Source organism: Gastrolobium bilobum, unplaced genomic scaffold (assembly GCF_033153095.1).
Source record: "Gastrolobium bilobum isolate Gb01-03AN ecotype WA unplaced genomic scaffold, APGP_CSIRO_Gbil_v1 utg6312, whole genome shotgun sequence".
Lineage (NCBI taxonomy): Eukaryota > Viridiplantae > Streptophyta > Magnoliopsida > Fabales > Fabaceae > Gastrolobium > Gastrolobium bilobum.
In genome coordinates, this window is record NW_026896234.1 from 10,970 (window position 1) to 33,443 (window position 22,474).

General features: G+C 31.3%; 1 protein-coding gene across 1 annotated transcript; it reads left to right on the forward strand.

Annotated features, from left to right (window-relative positions):
* The first annotated feature begins 10,455 nt into the window (after positions 1–10,455).
* Positions 10,456–11,685, forward strand: LOC133298412 (E3 ubiquitin-protein ligase PUB23-like). Its single transcript, XM_061497686.1, has one exon. It carries the CDS (start codon positions 10,456–10,458, stop codon positions 11,683–11,685), a length of 1,230 nt encoding a protein of 409 aa, XP_061353670.1.
* The last annotated feature ends 10,789 nt before the right edge of the window (positions 11,686–22,474 follow it).

The window sequence follows — 22,474 nt, forward strand, 5'->3', positions numbered from 1 at the left end:
TTAGAAACTTTAACAGCAGCTATTCATGGGACCAACCCCAAATTACTAAGAAAAAAAATTACAATAAATCAGAGACCCACAACAGTACTTGGCCTTTATGGGCCAGGGGGCGCTGCCCTCGGGACCCCTGTCGAGCGGCTCCCCTGGACCCCCGCCCGCTCACCTGGGAGCGAGACCGCAATTACCTTTCTACTGACCTTGCCAACAAAGACTTTCATCAGCATGTGAAGTATAAGTTATACTCAACAATCTTTAGAATTGGAAGAATACTATCAAGATCCCATAATATTTTTGTAGACAACAAAATAGAATACGTACGTCATATGCTCCCAATTTGAAGGGAGCATGTTAAGAACCTTGAGGTCATCACCCCAAAAGCTAGCTCAAGGGGTGGGAGTGTCTAAACCTCACATTAGTTGCACATACAACCAATGTGGGACTATATTTCTCAACACGCCCCCTCACACGAGAGCCCACTGGGCTTGAAGGATGGACAACGTATAAGCCCACCTACATGTGGAAATTCCACTACAAAGAAAGTGGGAGGCGGTGAGATTTCGAATGTTCTTATACCATGTTAAGAACCTTGAGTTCATCACTCCAAAAGCTAGCTCAAGAGGTGAGAGTGCCTAAGGCCTTATAAACCTCACATTATTTGCATATACAACCAATGTGGGACTATATTTCTCAACACTTATAATTATGGACTAAATTACACATTACTTGATTTAACTTATTTTCATTTTTCATAAATGAATTTTACTCCTTTTTTTTTTGGGGAAAACAACTCATAACTCTTCTAAACCATGATGCAAAGTATAATTCTCGAATCTCTGTCAAATTTAACAGTGGTAGTTTACACATGACACGTGAAAAACTCTAATACTCAAATTTATATGTTTCTAATAAAATCAACACTATTCTTCATCTCACATGAAATTTGCCACCACTAAATTTGACAAAGATATATACTTAATTTTTTTATCGTAAATTATATGCTATATAGAAAGTCAAATTTATGCATGAAAAGTAAATTGAATTATATCGAAAGAGAATAATGTGAAATTGGACCCTAATTATGGGAAAGGGAGTGTACTAAATATACAAAATTGACAAATTTTTATAGTACATAAATTTCTTTCAAGTAATTAATAATCGTTAAAAGCACCTTTTATAGAAATGTTGCCCGTAGTTTGGGGTCAGGCCCCAACAAAAATATAATTTCTTTTTAAATTGAATGACTAAAAGGGTATTTAATATTGATTTTACTTAAAATACACAATAGTTGTTTTTTTTAATACATAAATACATAATAGTTTTAACTCATTAAAATTTAGGGAAAACTTCAAAAACTCCCTTGTAAGTTTCTTCAGAATCACTTATCCTTTCCCTGCAAATTTTAATCATTTACCCCCTTCTTAAAGTTTTTATTATTATTTACCCCCTACTTAAAGTTTTTTTTATCATTTACTCCCTAACTTGATTTTCCATCCAAAACTATAGTTAATAGTGTTAATTTTTTTATAAGATACCGAAACTACCCTTTAATTAAAGAACAAACAACACGTTTGGTATTGTGATGATGGAAGACCAATCCTTTCCACCATCTTCAAACTCAGCAATTGTAAAAGTAGAGAGTTGTGGTCAAAGTAGGATATGTCAAAGTAGATTTAATCGGATAATTCATTGTTCTTTGCATTGTAAATTGTGGTCACTGAATGTGCTTTATTAACTTTTGGTGATTTTGGGAAGCCTCGTTTAATGATTTGAAGAAAATTAATTTCAAATTTTGAACAATTTTATGAATATTGAATGAGAATTGAACTTTAAAAGCAACTGATAATAAAGTTTTGGGCAGCATGGTTTACATTATTTGCAAGATGCTAATTTGATTATTTGATAAACCATGGGTTGTAATATAGGGGACTTATTTGACTTTCAGCTGTTCATCATTGCTTCAATGAACTTTTATGATTTTGAATGTTACAAAAGTTAGAACATAAAGCACCAAATTCTTTGTTGGGGATAACTGGAACCCTCGATATGGATTCCTCCATCTTTATTTTAAGTTTTAAGTTGCCTGTGTACCTTATAATTTCCATGTCTATTCTTATCATTTCTCTTCAATCTTCATCTCGTTCTTGGTCTCCCTCCTACCCTCTTTGGCTCTTCTAATTAAAATTTTCCAATCGTCTTTGAAGATGGTGGAAAGGATTGGTCTTCCATCATGACAATACCAACGTGTCATTTGTTTTTTAATTAAAGGGTAGTTTCGGTATCTTATAAAAAAATTAACACTGTTAACTATAGTTTTGGATGGAAAGTCAAGTTAGGGGGGTAAATGATAAAAAAACTTTAAGTAAGGGGATAAATGATTAAAATTTTTAGGGAGGGAAGTAAGTGATTCTGAAGAAATTTACAAGGGATTTTTGAAGTTTTCCGTAAAATTTAAGAGTGAATGCACTCTTATTTGTTCATTTTATGGATAGAGTTATTCCACTTTACCGTTAAAAAAATCATATATAATTGTTTGTACATAAAAATAAATATATTTACTTTAACATTTCATTATTCCTAAATTTGTTGATATTTACAAAATATTATTTAGAATTAATGCATTAGCCATAAATTAATATAATCACCATAAAAGGCCCTAAATTAGTATTAGTCAGTCCTTAATTAGTTTGTTGGATAAAGGCCTAATTAGTTGATTTCCCTAACGAGTCATAATGAGTCAGAACATGAGTAATTGTTGTATGGCAAAATATATGTGCGGCTTTTCAACAATGGCTTTCCTTTTCATGCCCCACGAATCAAAAAACCTCGAATCCAATATCAATGGACAAGTGGCTCAGAGCACTGAATCTTCATTTTCATATTTCGCACACACTCGAGTATAAAAAAAACAAATGTAAATATCTCATGTCATTTTATACCATTAATTAAATCATTCTTTCTGGACCTTATAAATCTTCCAATAATTAGACATGCTGTATGAAATAAATAATTTTTTTTTTTTTTATTACGCCACATTCTTGTTTCTTCTCTCAAAATTGAAACACCTAAAATTCTAACTAGAGTGCTTCTAATTCTGCCTCACTAATGGCAATATCCTCTGGAGGGATCAGAACATTTTACAAACCATTAACCATCAACAATGTCACGCATAACATTTGAATATTCACCTTATTATAGAAACTTGATTTGAAAAATTTAAAAATAATTATACCAGCTCCGTTGATTTGGACAATGCAATCAATCATCGCAAACTTTCTGGAACAATCGAATGACAGAGTCACAACAGCAATCGTTACCTGAATCTCTCTTCTAAGCAGTTTTAACCATTCTGTCTGCAATCTGCAAACGACACCGTATATCAAAATTTCGTAATGAGGGAAATAAGAAGCGACAATTGTAGATTTTAAAATAAAGCCACTTCTTCATCAAGCTGTGTGCACTATTTTGGGCTGGGCTCTAGTGCACTATTTTGGGCCTTGGGTAAAAGTCTATTTAGTAACCCCTTGGAACAGAATTGGGACTTGGTTTTCGGGTTAATTTAACATGTTTATAAAAAGCCCTTTCAGAGTAAAGAAACTTTGAAATTTCTCCATATCCAACTAGAACATAATTAAAAAAGTTATACATACATACATATATATATATATATATATATATCAAAAAAATATTTATGCTGGTACTCTAGTTAAGTTATCTGCATTTACTCCCAAAACGACGTCGTTTTGAGATTGAAATATTAAAAAATTATAATTATAAAGACTATAATAACCTTGAAATAAATTAAAATTACAAAAACACTATGATTTCTGCCCCAAAACGATGTCGTATTGAGTGTACTGCAGATAACTTATCTGCAGTAACTGCAGAAAAAGCGAACCCTATATATATATATATATGGGTAACGTACTTCTGCTGTCGCTGTAGAAGAAAATATTTACAACAACACATAGAAAGTCAGGATAAGTTAGCAGATCCTAACTTTTTTTTAAATAAATAAATAAAAAACCAGTAGGACCCACTTTTTCTGTGTCTACTACACTAGAAAATATATATATACAGTGGCGGACTCATAAAATTATATGATCGGGGAAAAAAATTTATATTTCTATTATGAAAAGACAATGACAAATTTGGTTGGAATGATTGTTAGGAAGAACCTAATAAAATTACAAAATTATTTTGGACATAAAAAAATTTTGCTATAATTTTCGTAAAATGTAATGATTTTTTGCCTCCAGTCACAGTGGTCCAATGCACCCTATGTTTGAAGTATATTACTAGGGTCATGCAATTCATCAATGAAGTGCACACTTTCCCTGGCCAAGCAACTATAAATAATTAGAATAATATTTTTTTTTATTAAAAAAAGATAAGTCTTTTTTTATTCGTTCCTTACTTTTCTATCTCGAGGTTTAGGTCCAAAACTTTTGGGACCTTGTGGGACAAGAGTATAAAGGATTTATTTTTCTCAACAATGATTCCTTCGTGCAAATTTAACATCTGTTATCTTCCATAAGGGGCTGTTTGGTAGGAGTTTGTTTTTTTTTTTTTTTTTTGGTACATTGCCAGGAGGTATCCCCATTCAACCTTCTCCGGGCACCATGCCCTCGGGGTACGGCCCGTTTGGGCTAGCCCCTCATTGTAACAGTGGGTGCACTAAGCTTCGCAACCGGAGAAAGGACGAGACTAATCCCCCAACCGAAGATTTTTTGGCTTATCCTCTGGCCCCCAAAGATTTTCCAAGAAACTGCTTGAGGCAGGGTTTGATTCCTGCACCAAGCAATCCCTTGGAAGCTCAGCTGCCAACTGAGCTACCCTTGGGGGTTAGGAGTTTGTTTTAGGATGACTAGAAAAGTTGAGATGAGTTTTCTAATTGACCATATTTGGTAGAAGGTTTTAAAAAATTTGCCCATCATTCAAATTTGCATAGCATTCTCAGTTTGTGTGTAAAATTGAAAAAATTCGTCATTTCAGAATACCACCCACACATTACCCCATCAAACCAAAAAGTAGGAAAAAAAAGTAATAGACACTCAAAAGAAAGCTGGAAAGAGAGTCTTCTTTGTATTTAGTTAATGGTTAGTTTGGTAATTTCATTCAATTTTCTCATCAATATTTTACCTTCAACCAAACATAGACTCAAAAAATTTAACCCAATTTTTTCGGTAATATCTTGGCCTACCAAACAACTTTTTTTTAACTTACCAAGCTCAAATTCCCACATATACCTAGTAGTTGTATTTCTCTGATAAAAAAAAATTATTCTCTACCAAACACTTTTTTAATGTATTGAAAAGATTACTCATTTCACTTGAATTACTTCTCTTAAATAAATAATTTCTTATCGGTCCTCAAGAAAAACCATAATTCCCAGAAATGTCTGCCAACATACTGGAGTACACAAAGAAGGATATTTTATCTATCGGCAAATGCCATAAAAGATTGCCTTAATCTCTTGTTCAATAGAAGCTTATCCAATGGTTCAGACTGATCTATCCTTGAAATTGTTTCACTTTGTGCTAATACCCCCACTATCAGGTATGCCCAAAGCCTGGCCCATTGTGCGAAATTCTCTGGAATCCCTTCTCCTCAAGCTGATTTGCGAGAGTAGTGGTTGTGAACTTAATATTGAAAAGAAAGCCAGTACAAGTATGCTAGCCATTTTCATATATAATTTTTTTTTTTCAGATTTTTAGTGGGGGGAGGGGTGGTGGTCACAATATTTTGACACCGGTGTCAAACTTTAAAATTTGATACCAAATCATAACTGTTGATTTTCGCCAATCAATGATTATCATTTATTGAGAATTAATAATTAATTAATATGTTTGATTTTCAATAAATGATAATAATTGATTTACGGAAATCAACGGTTAGAATTAGATGTCAAATTTTAAAGTTTGACAACGATGTCAAAGGATCCCGTATATATATATATATATATAATTAAAATATTTCTCAAACTGCTTGAGATATATTTATCTTCGGTCACTCCAAAATTATGTCGTTTTGTTTATTTATTTTCTTATATTAATTGATTCATCTTTGAATGGTTATGATTTTTCTTTTCTCTCTTTTCCTTTATCACCGTTGATTCATATTTGTACGGTTATGATTTAGTAGCTATAGATAAAGTTATCTCAAGCAACTTGGAAATGATATATATATATATATATATATATATATATATATATATATATATATATGACGTGTACAAGAAAAGAGAAAACGATCTCGACAAACTGAGCTAACTGCTAACTCTCATTTGTTTGACTGTGATCATCATCCAGAAGCAGCCACCATTTGAAAATTATGCATTACTTTTAGCTTTTAGAAATCGATAACCACTGGCTAGCTAATTATCTTAATTTAACCTTGAGTTGTAACACAGGTAACAAATGGCAAAATTGTAATATATATTTTTCTTATAAGACAAAAAAATGATGCTTATAATTAAAAATTTATGAGCTTGGCAGTGTTTTAAAATTTCGTCTGGTCACTGACCCCCTCTCTTTGAGGGTTGGAATCATTAGTTATACTTTACATGCATTAATCCCTCTAACCCTCGAAATTTCACGATTGAATCCGTGATTCCCAGGTCAGAAGGGTTAGAGAAGGTCGCTGTATTTTTATAAAAACAAATACACACAAAAAGAAGTCGTTTCGTGTGTAAAACAAAAAATAAAAAAAATAAAACAAAAACTTGCTGCTGCCTAGATCTAGAACAAGATTTGAAATCTGAATTGTTGTTGTTCTTCTCTTATGATCTTCTCTCATATACCTAAACTTAGTCTCCCTAATCTGGTGATTTCCTTCGCCGTGATAGTAGTTCCTCCTATCCTCTTCGGTCTTCTCTCTCCCTCTCCTCCGTCGTGTTGGTTCTTCTTTTCTCACAGTTTATTTGTCGCATTGTCGCCTCTCCTCTGCCATTCTCTCTTTGGTAAGGGATCTTCTTTCACATAATGTCATAGTTGCGTAAGAATGACAAGAAGGGCTTGAGTTTGATGATATAACTTTTCATTAACTCAATTGGAATATGTTTTATACTTTATACTTTGATACTTTGATTAGCTTATATAATATTGACTTGTGGATTAATTTGTTGAATTATGTTAAGTATATTTTGAATCTTTCATGATTGGTGGTTTGATTTTTTTAAATTTTTCATATAAGATATATTTATTTTTTTAATATATAAAATAGGATCAGCAAAGTGACATTGTAATCTCTCGATTAAACTCATGATTCCGTGACTTCTGACCTCAGCAGAGTCGATGACGGGACGAATTTTTAAACAGGTTTTAAGAAAAGAGGGGAGGGAAGGATGTGCGCCTGACGAGTGGAGTTAGTGTGCACCCGGATCAAAAAATGTTGGGTGGGACTGAAGCGAGAAAAAGAGAGAAAAAAATTAATTCAGATATCAAATTTTAAGTGAAAAGACCGTGATAGTCCTGAACAATAATAAAAAATTCTCCCACTCAGATAGAGAAAGCGGAAAGCCCATAGGTTCACGGGCTGTTCTTCACTCAACATACGGAAGAACAAAACTCCTCTACTAAATAGATTCCACCCTTTTCCTCTACCATATTTTCGGCTGCTTTATATATAAAAAGATTACAAATATATTTTAAACATATTTTGCTTTTAAAAGATTAGTATTTGTTTGTATATTTATAATTAAGACTTTTTTTAATGTTTATCTTAATAATATTCTTATGATTATTTAAATTTTATAAATTTTGATTTAAGAAATATAAATACGTTGAACTCATTACCGTACTCATGTCACCTATGTATTTGTATTATATACCGTACCAGTGAATACTGTTAAATTGCATATTATATTTTTTATTTTTTTTATGTCAATAGATATCATTTGAATTTAATAAATACTAATATTTTTTATGTTTGTAAACTAATGTTAAAAATAAATTTACTTTCTTTGTTTTTTCCTTTTGATTATGAAATGAGCCAATTTTTTTTTTTTATTGATGTTCGTATACTTTCATACCCGTATTCTAACATTATAAGAAACATCATAACCTAGCTAGTGTCACACCAGTTTTCTGTCGGATACCCATTGCATACTCAAAATTTTATATCATTTTTATATTTATTTATTTTTGGTGGGGAAAATTAAAAAATAAGAAGAGAGTATGTGTTAATATATTTTTTGTTTTAGTTTTTGTATTTAAAAAAAAATGTAAGGGTGACTTTAGTATTTTGTATTCAAATATCATTTGATATGAATAACAGATTGTCATGCGTAAGTTCAACATGACAATTTGCTCTGCTAAAATCGCCTTGCTCCTAAGAATCATAATCTTAATATATAAGGGTTGAATTCAAACTCAGCACCCGACATCTTTGAAAGTTCCGCACACCAATTTTAGCTCAAAATGGCCCACAGTACTTTGTACCACACTCTTCCAGTTGGGTCCAAAATACACACAATCAAAGTAAAAAAAAAAAAAAAAATTGTTATCCAAAAAAAAAAAAAAAAGTAAAAAATATTAACCCGCTAATGGCAGCTCAGGTGAGTGTGGAAAACGACATCGATTCAATAAGGTGTAATGTACTATTTAATATATTTATTATATAATTATTAAGTTAAGAGAATTATTTCAAAAATTGCTTGTAATGGGGTTCTAATCCTTTGCATTGAGGATATACAACATAGCAAATACCACTAAATTACATCAGGTTATTTCTTTAGATGGCACCATTTAAAATATTTATTATATAATTAAGTATAAAATATATATAAATATATATATATATATCCGGTTCATGCGGTTCAACCTGTGACCCACCGGTTGAACCATTGATCTAGTGACTCGGTACCTCGATCGAGTCAATGACCGGTCCGGTTCTAATAACATTGATTTAAAGAGCCAAAGCCTCTGAGAATATTGGAGAAAATCTACTCACCTTGATATTAAAAAAAAAAAGTAAGAAATATTATCACCTATAATAAATTTGAGGAAGGTTATATTTACAACATATTTTCGTTTATAACTTCTTACAATCATATCTTAATCGTTGATTTCTGTCAATCAACGGTTATGATTTTCGCAAATCAAATTTATTAATTAATTATTAATTCACAATAAATGACAATCGTTAATTGGCGAAAATCAACGATTAAGATATGGTTGTAAGAGTTTGTAAACTTTGGGTTGTAAATATAACCCCTCTCCGTAAACTTTAATGAAAAATGCTCATTTTTATAAGAATGTAATTTTGTTTTCTTAAAAATAATTAGATTCGCATATAACTTGAGGAGCTATATCTATTATAAGAGCATATTTTTTATGCTCCCGGATGCAGGTGCACCTTTTTCCAAAATAGAAAAAAATCAGAATATAAAAGTAAATAAACAAAATGATATCAATAAAAAAATATCATAAAAAATTTATATTTTGAGAAAATGGAGCACCCTTTGGACCCGGTTCCCTTTAAAAATTCTCCTATTATAAATGTCATAAGATAAGATCCATCAAATTTGAAGGAACATGGCAATCAAATGATAAAGTCATCAATTATAACTTTAAATATTTCCGTAACAATTTCCAGAATCATATCTAACTTAAAAAACTACGTCCATTGCAGGCGGCGTGAGATAGTATGTAAAACCTACAGAATTTCTAAATGTGATATATACTAAATAAAGCCAACACATTCTTACATGAGCATCACTGAATTTGAAACTTAATTTGTTTTTTTCGTATCCTCTCTCTCTCTTCCGAGGTTTGAAAGTGGAAACACAATCCAAATCAACCAATCACAGCTGCAGTATCAGCCGTCACGTAAACAGCTGGCCCCTATGGTTATGGCATATAGCAGAGCATGATGTAGACCTAGAAAATTCATGAATCTAAAATTCAAAAGCCATATTAATGTGTTTCAAAAAGGTTGCAGCTAGGTTTGACCACCCAACTTACCTTTGACAAATTTTAAGCATCTGTGACTGGTAAAACAAGGAAATATATATATATATATATATATATATATATATATATATATATTAGTATATTCCACTTTTGTCTAGAAATGTCTTGTTCTTCATCACCAATATATATATATTTATTTATTTATATTAATTATATAATACAGGTAAGATCCTTTAACACCAGTATCAAATTTGAAGTTTGACACATAGCCGTTAGATCAATAACTCTAATTTATAAAAATGTGACATCATTAATCTTTTTTCATCCAACAATTATCAGCTGAGGTGTCAAACTTTAATTTTGAGACTGATGTCAAAGTTCCATCTCTATATTGTAATATTCTTTCAAAACTTACTATTTATAGAAGCCTATATACTCTGACCCAACAAAGCAAACCCTTTTCTTCTACCTCTTCTTCCTTCTCCAAACATAACCATTCTCAGAAAAAACAGATCTTTTATTTTTTTGGGCTATATCTCACACAATGGCTGAAATTGAAGTTCCTCAATTTTTCGTTTGTCCCATTTCGCTTCAGATCATGAAGGACCCTGTGACGACCATTGCAGGCATAACATACGACAGAGAAAGCATCGAGCACTGGTTGCTAACTGCAAAAGATTGTGTGTGTCCTGTTTCAAAGCAACCATTACAAAGAAACTCAGAGTTCTTGACACCTAACCACACACTTCGAAGGCTAATCCAAGCATGGTGCTCTTCAAACGCAGTCAATGGAGTTGACCAGATTCCAACCCCGAAATCCCCTTTGGAAAAGACTCACGTTGAGAAACTTGTCAAGGATCTCGAAATTCCACGCTTCTTTCTAATGTCATTGGAAAAATTGCATGATCTAGCAACAGAGAGTGAGAGGAACCGAAGGTGCATGGCTTCATCAGGTGTAGCCAAAGCTATGGTTCACTTGATTACAAAGAGTTTCAAGCAAGGTAACACAACGAGCCTTGAAGAATCTCTGAGAATTCTTCGTCTACTCTGTAGTTCAGACATGGTCGACAACATGAAACACTTGGTTGGTGAAAACTTTGACTTTCTCAACTCGTTGACTTGGATTTTGCAACTTGAAATGGATAACGATGTCAAGATGATAAACGAAGCAATGCCTATACTGAAATTGGCAATTGAAGTCAAAGATTCAACCCCTTTAGGAAATTTAAAGCTTGAATTCTTCAGACCAATTGTAAGTGTATTAAGAAATAGAGCAATCTCTCAACATGCTATTAAATCTGCGTTGCATGTACTTATAGAAACGTGCCCTTTAGGTAGAAATAGGATGAAGATTGTGGAAGCAGGTGCAGTAACAGAACTCATTGAGCTTGTACTTGAAAAACAGGAAAAGAACTTAACCGAACTCATGTTTATCCTTTTGGCTCATTTGTGTTCTTGTGCTGATGGGAGAGAACAGTTTCTGCAACACGCAGCGGGTATTGCAGTGCTTTCTAAAAGGACATTAAGGGTTTCACCAGCAACAGATGATCGAGCTCTGCATATATTTTCCTTAATAGCTAAGTTTTCAGCAACAAATGACGTTGTTCAAGAGATGTTGAAGGTTGGAGCTGTGTCAAAGCTTTGTATGGTGATGCAAGCAGATTGTGCTTCCTATTTGAAAGAAAAAGCTAGAGGCATCCTTAGGTTACACTCCAAAGCATGGAACAATTCTCCTTGTATTCAAGTATATTTGTTAACCAGATACCAAAGGTGATTTAATTTTTCTATTTTTCTTTTCTTGGGGTATTTTTTTCACCCTTCATTTTCAGCATTGATCATGTAGTCCTTATCCAATCAAGTGTACAATTTGAAAGAAAGAAACTTTCTCTTGGTCTCTGTGTGTTGTGTATTAATTATATATAGTTGACTTTGACGTAATTAAACGTGGGGCACTTTTAAAGAGAGATTGATTGAGTATCCTATGGGCATTTTATAAGCAGCCGAAAACTATGACAAAAAATATGTGATTCAAGGTTAACCTCGTCGCCTGAATTGTTTGAAAGCCAAAAGCAAAATTTCATACTGATCAATATCCTGGAATTTACATGTGTTCTGATTTGTTTTTTTATTTTCTGCATGGGTTATGAATTTGTTGTGGCCCTTCTATTTGTGTGCTTCTTCCTAAGTTCACAAGGGATTGATAAGAGCGTCAAAATAACCAAGGACGGATTAATTAGCATAAATCAAAATATACAGATGGACAACTTATTGATTTATAAGTTGAAATTTCACAAAGTTGCAGTTAGATTAAAAATATATTTCATTTATATCATGTTCATCATTAAAAAAATGTCAATTCAAGATTAATTTTTACTCCATTAATTAACTTGTATTACAAATTATTTAGTATTGGAAAGTATAGATGCTAGCTGTAATATATACATATACAGAGTATAAATATATATATAAATATATATATATATATTTATATATATATAAGGAAGGTTATACTTACAATCTGTTTTCGTTTACAACCATATCTTAATCGTTGATTTTCGTCAATTAACGGCTATTATTTATTGTGAATTAATAATTAATTAATGAGTTTGATTTGGAAAAATAATAATCATTGATTGACGGAAATCAATAGTTAATATATGGTTGTAAGATGTTGTAAACGAGAAGATGTTGTAAGCATAATCTTTATATATATATATATATATATATATATATATATATAGGAGTTTACATTTCTCCAGCTGCTGTACGTACAACAATGACTGATGTATGGTTATGATTTCTCACATTTAATGCTTTCATCTTTTTATGGTTATAATTTTTCACATTTAATGTTTTCACGTATGTATATGGCAAGTATTTGACTGTTGCACGCAATGTTATTAAAATCGAGATCTTACCTAAGATCAAGAAGGGATAAAAAAATCGTAAATTGTAAAATCGACACGGATCGTAAGATCGTGCCTGTTCATATAAAATATATTTAAATTGGTATAATCATATAAATATATTTAAATTAACACCATAATTATATTTAATCTATATATATATAATAACAAATAAAAATGATATTTAAATCAGTATTAAAATTAATTTAAAAAATGTAATTTGTAAAAGAATAATTTAACATTAAGTTTTTTAATTTTAATTTTTGGTAAATTCATTCAGTTTTTATTTAGGGAATTAATTTATATAATATTATATTCTGGAATCAACAGAACATTGAAAAGCGTGAAATTACAAAACTGAAAATTTAAATGATAAAGAAAAAGTAGAATGAGAAAAGAATTATGTGGTGAATTAAAAATGAGAACTAAAGCAATTATATCTCTTCTTTTCTATCTCTTTAACGGCTCAAGTAATGAAAACCCAACTCTCTATCTTATTCTCTCTCTTTAATAGTCGATTCCACCTGCGAAAACTAGTGTCCTCTTCATCTCCTATTTGGTCTTAGACACTAACGACAACCACAGTCTCACTACCCCCCTATTTTTTGTCTTCCAGACAAACCTTTCTTGAACGTATGGGTATTTCTGTGAATCACCCAAAACGGATGGATCGCGCGATTCCACGTTTTTACAAGTTTAAGCGTCGATCCTGGATGATCCCATTCTTTCACGATCCTGCAATCGACTTGGCGCGTCCATGATAAAAAAATCGTACAATCATACGATCCCACGAGTTAAAACGCGATCTTAACAACATTGGCTGCACGTACAACAGCTGCAGAAATGTAAACCTCATATATATATATATATATATTTATATTTATATATATAGATAGGGTCAGGATTATTTTACACCAGTGTAAGTTACACTCTTAATCTTATCCGTTAATCCCACTTATATCTAAGAGCTCAAATTTTATATTAACGTCAGTCATTGGATATAAATGGTTCAATGGTCAAGATTGAGTGTAAGACTTTTAACTCTTACACCAGTATAAGAATATCCTGCCCTATATATATATATATATATATATATATATATGAGCTTATCATTTCTCAAGCTGCCGAAGATAAAGTTATCTCCGACTACTAAATCATAACCGTACAAAGATGGATCAATGGTAATAAAGAAAAAGAGAGAAAAAAAGAATCATAATCATTCAAAGGTGAATCATTTGATATAAATAAATAAATAAACAAAACGACGTAGTTTTGGGGTGGCCGGAGATAAACTTATCTCAAGTTGCTGAAGAAATGTTTTTCCCTATATATATATATATATATATATATGAGGTAGGATCCTTTGACATCAGTGTCAAATTTGAAATTTTACACCTCATCTGAGAGCCGTTAGATCAAAAAAGATCAACGGTGTCACATGCTCACAAATCAGAGCCATTGATATTTTTTAATCTAACGGCTCTCAGATGAGGTGTCAAATTTCAAATTTGACACTGGTCTCAAAGGATCCCGCCTCTCTCTCTATATATAAATATAAATATAAATATAAATATAAATATAAATATAAATATAAATATATATATATATATGGGGAGGGATACGTTTACAACTTTTTTTGTTTACAACTCATACAACCTCAACTATGTTCTTCCGGGAGAACATAGTTGAGGTTGTAAGAGTTGTAAACAAAAAAAAGTTGTAAACGTAACCTGCCCCTATATATATATATATATATATATATATAATTATTTGACATAGGTGTCAAACTGAAAAGTTTGACATCAAATCATAATATTTGATTTTTGCCAATCTACGATTACAATTTATTGAAAATTAATAAGTGTAATCCAATAAATTATAATCGTGGGATTTATGAAAATCAACAGTTAAAATTTGGTGACAAATGTTTTAGTTTAACCCAAATTTTTGTTTATATTTACCTTTAAATTCCAAATTTTTTCCTCTTTTAGCATGGATGTAGCTACTACAGTAGTACCCAAAAAGTTCTGACGAATGTGATGGAGCATATCACTTTAGTACAGAAATGGGTATATGTTATTTCTGTAGAAACTATTGAATTTACGCAGAAGCGATTTAAGAACCTAGTACATTTGTATGCTTACCGAATCATCATCGTCTCTCACACACACAAGGCATACCTCCTGGACCGCAGATCTATGAACAACCTCCTTGTGTGTAAAGTCCCTTCATGAACTGATGCAACATCCTGTTACGTACCGATATTGTTAACATTGATTATAATATTAAGCGCAGTTACAATCACAGCAATTTATTTAAAAATACGAGTAAAGTTTTTCTTTTTCATTACGCAAGCATTTGAAAACAATAAAAATGAAATGATACAAACTGTGATCATAACTGAAATCTATATGTGGAATTTATATTATACATGCTTAAATATTATACAATACATATTTTAAGATGCTAAGAGGTTCTCATAATTCAATTTAGCATAAATCTAACTTTTTCACTTTTCCTAACACTGAACATGCTTATGTCTTTTCACTACTAGGCGTGATTCACTCATTATTAATTTTTCATCTTTTACTATGTTAAACTAGACTCAATTACCTTTCCAACAAGATATACACATCTCATTTGGAATTATCTAGCTCCGGGTATCACCGTTTGAAGTTAGATAAGTAAAGCTGCCAGCCAACTCCAAACAGAGCACCAAACCTCCCTCACCATTTCTGCGATTCTGAACGATTTACTAAACCAATTTCTCTCAAATTTTTATACAAAATACTAGACACTTTGAGCTCTTATTTGATGTATCATAAGCCTAACTTGAGTAAGAATTGAGGGAGAAACAATTTCCATGAATCTGACAGTTATAATTTTTGGGATCACACTTATGAATTAATTTATTGATTCCCAATAAATTATAATTTTCAGATTGGCAAAAATCAACAGTTAAGTTTTGGTGTCAAACTTTTTAGTTTGACACAGGTGTCAAAGGATCTTGTCTCATATATATATATATATATATATATATATATATATATATATATATATAGGTAGTAATTCTTATATTGGTATAAAAATGAAAAGCCTTGCAGCAAATTTTGATCATTGATTTGCTTGTATTTAATGACTCACATATTTAATACATTAGATTCGTCAGATATAAATAGAATCAAAGATAACCAAGATTGAGAATGCAACTTACATCAGTGTAAAATAATCTATATATATAGGCTTATCATTTCTCAAGCTGCTGGATATAAAGTTATCTCCGGCTACTAAATCATAACCGTACAAAGATGGATCAATGGTGATAAAGGAAGAGAGAGAAAAAGGGAATCATAACCATTCAAAGGTGAATCAATACATATAAGGAAATAAATAATCAAAACGACGTAGTTTTGCGATGGCCGGAGATAAATTTATCTCCAGCAGCTTGAGAAATATTTTTTCCACACACACACATATATATATATAGGGCTTATCATTTCTCAAGCTGCCGGAGATAAAGTTATCTCCAGCTGCTAAATCATAACCGTACAAAGATGGATCAATGGTGATAAAGGAAGAGAGAGAAAAGAGAAATCATAACCATTCAAAGGTGAATCAATACATATAAGGAAATAAATAATCAAAACGACGTAGTTTTGGGGTAGCCGGAGATAATTTATCTCAAACAGCTTGAGAAATGTTTTTTCCATATATATATATATATATATATATATATATATATATGAGATATGATTATTTTACACCAGTATAAGAATAATAAATCTTACATCAAATCTTAACCGTTGATTTTTGTGAATATGACAACTGTGATTTATTGGGTTAGATTCTCGAAAATCAACAGTTAAGATTATATGTGTGTGAGGTAAGATTAACTTACACCGGTGTAAGAATAATACGTTTTACATTTAATCTTAATTGTTGATTTTTGTGTATCTGGCAATTATAATTTATTAGAAATTAATAATAAATTAATAAGTCTAACATAATAAATTATATTTGTGTGATGCACATAAATCAACGACTGATGTTTGGTGCAAGACTTCTTATTCTTATATCGATAATATATATATATTCTTTCACAGCTGTGTCAAATTTTTTAGTTTGACACCAAATATTCAGCATTGATATTCGGTTATAATTTATTGGAAATTAATAATTAATTAATAAGTGTGATCCAATAAATTATAATCTTTAGATTTTCAAAATAACGGTTAAGATTTGGTGTCAATCTTTTTAATTTGACATTAGTGTCAAAGAATAATTAATGCCCTATAATCATTTTATATGAATGTAAGTTACACCCTTAATCTTAATCGTTGATGCTATCTATATCGAATCGGTTATGTTGAAAAATTTTGTGGACTTTGAATATTCCTGATTGTGGTTAATGCGTTTGATAATTAATATCTTAATTCTTTTTTGTCCTCCATGTGTTGCTTTTGCAAAACTAAAATTGGTTGATTATCAAAAAATAAAATAAAATTGGTTAACAAAGAATATATATATATATATATATATATATATATATATATATATATATATATATATATATCGGCATTCCCCACATCATTTAAATGTATTTTTGGGTATGTATATGTTCCGTGATGAAGACGCCAGGTAGAACATTTCAACATTTTGCTCCTTGTGTTTAGTGAGTGCATATAAGTGAGAATAACTCGTGGCATATAAAAGTGGTTGAAGGATGATTCGTTTGAAAGCAAAACATCATAACCCTACCTACGCAATTGATATCTCAGTACTAGTTACTACTCGAAGGCCATTTTCAGCCTCATGTTACACTAGACAGATTCACAGCTGAAATTAAGAACCGCTTCATTAATTAATTCCGCTCGACGCCAAAGTACTCATTATTTTATACTCATCATGCATAGAAATTCTTATTAGAAGCTTTATTCGATATTTTTCACATTGCTACTATTATTCTGATTTTCTTGAAAATAAAAAGAAAGTTTATTCTTGGGTTAATTATTTATCAGGTCTTTGTCTTCGTAATTCATTTTTCAAGTTTATACATGCATTATATCTTTGGCCATCAAATTTATATAGTCAATACAAGACAAACATTTTGTTGTTTTTTTTTTTTTTTTGGAATGGAACAATTTGATGTGAAATAAGCAAAACAGAGGACAAGTATCTTACTTAATTTCCGCTTGGGTTTCTGGAAGCCAAACAATTGCCACATTTGGACAATGACTACTTCATACAACTATAAGTAAATTTTCGCTCTTAAGGAAATGTCTTACGTATCACTCTGTCTTAAGGAAAGTGGCTTATACACTCTTGTCTTTATCCTCCTCCACTAGTGGTGAAAATGGAATATGCCATCCCTTTCTTTACTTTTCGCCTCCAGAAATGGAAGTATTGTACCCATTCTTTTTACTAGTCAAAGTTTGATTCAAGCATACTGCATACCAACCATGGATGAGCCATCACTCTTAAATTTTTGCTGATTGCGTCTGTTGTCGTTACAATAAGACATTAATTAATTATTATGCTACTCAAGAGTTAACTTGTATATAGGGTGGAAAAAATATATCATTTCGTCGATATACTATATTATGTTAATATGATTACGGTTTTATCTATTTTATTTCTTTACAGCACAATTTTTTTAAAGTCAATAGTAGACCTATTTTTTTTTTACATTATACTAACTTAATTTCATTAGAAAGTGGGGTGGTCACAATAAAATTTATTACTTTGTGACTGCAGAAACAATAAATAATAATTTTATGTAACAGCTCAAATTATTATGAATTAATAATTTTAAATTATATTTATCTAACAGTGACTGCAACTTAAATTAGCACATATATAAATAATAAATAATCACTTCATTAATTAGCACAACTACTACAAAATATTAAATTTCCCTTATAAATAAATACCGAACTTGCTTTATTCAAAGCCCATTGACAATAGACATTTTCCTAACCCCTAACTCAAATTCCTATTTTCCTCCACAAAAAAAAAAAAACTCGCTCTCAAGATTCCTTCTCCACGTCACACTTAGCATTAAGAGTCACGTGTTATTGTGGATATATAAAGCACCGTAAATTGTACTGTAAAGAATTACTTCATCTCACACAAGAGTCTTTTGTGCTTGAAGTATGAATATTGCATAGGTCTAAAAGTGAGAGCGGTGAGAATTAAAGTCGTGATCTTGTGATCACTTAAGATCTGATATCATATAAAGAATTACTCCAACCCAAAATTTTAAAGCGTTGAGTAAAGATATTTTTAATGATTTATATTATTCTCTAACAATTAATATATATAGCACGAATCTCAATTATGCGGCAATTCATTTTGTATTTATATATTTTATCTTAGCTTATACATAATTGTTTGATTAGAAAAATTGCAACTGTGCTTTATAAAATAAAGAAATAAATTAGTTTGATTCCATTTGCTTACCTACATGTAAAGAATAAGGGTCATCTGGTCCAAAATGGAAAAATATTAATAATTGTTTCATCATCTCACTATTATTATTATTTTTTTGGTACATTATTATATTATTATTATTTAGAGATAATCCCCCAAGTAATCACATAAGTTTTTTATGGACTAATTTAGAATTCGGAATGAGTTCCGGATTAAGATTTTAAACCTCTCATAAAAATGATACTGAAAGAATTGAACATACATTCTTACTGTCACCTATTCAATTCTCATGCCCCAATTAAACTATCATCATTTGATTGAGTGAATTATCTTACTTATGGGATATGATCATTAGTGGTAATATTATTAAAATGGAAAAAAAAAGTGTATCATTTTAAATGACACACCTTGTGTCTTTTCATTCTCACAAAGAGACGAGACTCGCATTTTGAAAAAAAATTCATCCACTCTCTTACCTATGATCTATTTTTTTCTCTCCCTAAAATAATACAATTTTGTGTTTTCAAAATGATACATATCTTTTCTTATTAAAATATAACACCGGCGGCGTTTACCTGGAATGGGTCAATCCGGTCCCAGAAACGCATCGCTTAACTACTACAAGCAACTTTTCCGGGTCAGACCCGGTAGGCCCTGCTGTTTAAATAAGATGGGGCCCAAAGAATCTACCAATCAAGTTTTGGGCTTTATTAGAAATATTGGACCCCATCACCCAGCGATACGGACTTGGCTGTGTCTGGCAATACTTAGCACGTCAACACTGGTGAGTATGACCGAAACAAAACATGCTCTTTTGATGCTGATTTTCATATGGTCCAATTTTGAAATTCACTCCCAGGTACAAATGAACACTTCCTCGTGTTTTAAGAATTGACCACAATGTTTATTGGAGGTTAGTGTGGAGAGTTTACTAGAAAAACAATGAATAGATCAATGCACGCTAACTTGATCTAATTTTCATTTTCTTACCTCAAATCAACCTTATCGAACACGGACGTCAAACAAAACACGCTTTCTTGGCGATTGTGGGATTGCCAATGTAATATTTCACACACAAAAACTTTCGTTTGGGAATTTAACAAGTACTTTGAATATGAGGTGTGAATAAAACAAATTTACTCAATTACTCCTAGTTCGTTTGTGAATAAAACTTTCGATATATTTCGCAAATAACATTAGGGATGTTCTTGGGTCGAATCGAACCGGTTTTTTTGAAAAATCGAACCGAATTGGTTTAAATGGCTCGGTTCGAAAATGGTTTGGTTCGATTCGGAACCGGTTTGGGTCGACCCTCTTTTGAAAAGAAAAGAAAAGAAAATTAAAAATTTTAAAAATAAAGTTATAAAAATTAATTTGGTTCGTTTTGAAAATGGTTCGGTTCGGTTAGGAAACGGTTCGGTTCTTAAATCGGTTCTAAAAACCGGTTCGGTTCATGAACTGATTTTTAAAAACTGGTTATTTTATGGGACGGTTTGGTTCGGCCCAATTTTTTGGTTATTTTGCACACTCCTAAATAACATAATTGGAGCATGCTTGTGATTTTACTAAAAAATATTAAATTACTATCTATGATCTTTCACCATTACCTTGAAGTTGGCTTTTACAAAAACGAATCAATTGGAATTAATCCTTAAATTTGATATTAGAGTAAGATTTATTCTCGTAACCCCATAACAGGTGTTCTTGTTTGAACTAAGGGGGCGTTTGGTTGAGGAGAAATTTTTTGAATACTAGGGAAATATAATTAATAGGAAAATAGTTGAAAAGTGAGTTTGGTAGGAAAATGTAAAAAAAATTGTTTGGTTGGAAAAAAATTTACCGGACAAATTAGGTAAAATTTATAAAGTCTATATTTAGTTTGAAGTAAAATATAGATGAAGAAATAAGTGGCAATTACGAAAATATCCCTGTTTTTAAAAATTTTTTATTTCCAGAATATGAAGTCTATGATACTCTCTATAAAAAAAGATTGATGTTTGGTTCCGGAATCTAATGCAAGAAGAGCATTCTCATTTTCTTCAAATTGAATCCACTCTACAGAAGTTGTTCTCTTCATGTCACTGTACCAACATACTATTAGATGAGATGAAACCAGACTTAGTTGCATGTATGATGATGAGGGTATTATGGTCTGATACCATTTGCCCGATCCTTCGTTTTCCTGGCTAAATTTGAAACACCATGTGCAATTTGTCTTTGGTAACAGTGAATTTGCCTTGCTTTCTAATACACAAAACTGAAAGCTATGCAAATGTAATTGATAGGGAAAGTGAAGGAAATCGTCTACCAAACATGGGTCTTTAAATTAGCCACTTTCACTTGCAAAGGCATATTTTTAGATATCCCCGACCAAACACCACCTAAAGAATTTTATTTGCCAAAGGGTAACAAATTCGATTACTGACGATCGCAATTCGTAAGAAAGGTAAAAAAGCTCAAATCCAAAATTGAATTATTGGAGCTTGAACACATGTTGATATTAAAAGAAAAAAGAAAAAAAGAGTGGTATTAGGAGAACTTGATAACACCAAAAAGCTTTGGTTAGCAATGACGGTTAACCTATTCTCCAAAAAAAAAAAAAAAGCAATGACGGTTAACCATTTGGACATAGGAGCAAAGTACGTATCTGCAATTTACCCAAAAAAAAGAAAAGAAAAAAAAAGGGTACGTATCTGCAAAATTATTCTAATGCTGAAGTCAATAATAAAGCCAAAAAAAAAAAAAAAAAAAAGCCAAAAAAATGTAGGCAAATAAATAAACATGCTGGGAGTAGCCTTTTGATGGGCACTTATGGAGGCAGTGGTACATGCACTTACCGTGTAAGTAGCTGAGATGCGCATAATTGAACATGGATTCGATTGTATATTATGTACTTTGCGTTGTAGCCCCCCAAGCCTCACAATTTAAATTTCATGCATTTCTTAGTTGTGATTAATGACATTGTGGAATTACAGATTAGGTAATAGTACGCATAAAAATAAAATTCAGGAAAACAAAAATACCCCTTATAATAATAATAATACAAAACCGCATTCTTATTCTGCACTAATACACGTTCAATTCATTGACTTTATACATGAAGCATAAGTTTTTTTTTCTCTCAAGCATCTTTTCTGAATATTAGTTCGTAATATATTCCAAGCCATCCTTCTTAAATATGCTTACTCTGTAAATTATCACCTTCCACCGAATTAATTATTTTATTGT

Excerpts from the sequence above, each read along its gene's own strand:
- LOC133298412 (XM_061497686.1), top strand. The coding sequence starts at position 10,456 with ATGGCTGAAATTGAAGTTCCTCAATTTTTCGTTTGTCCCATTTCGCTT.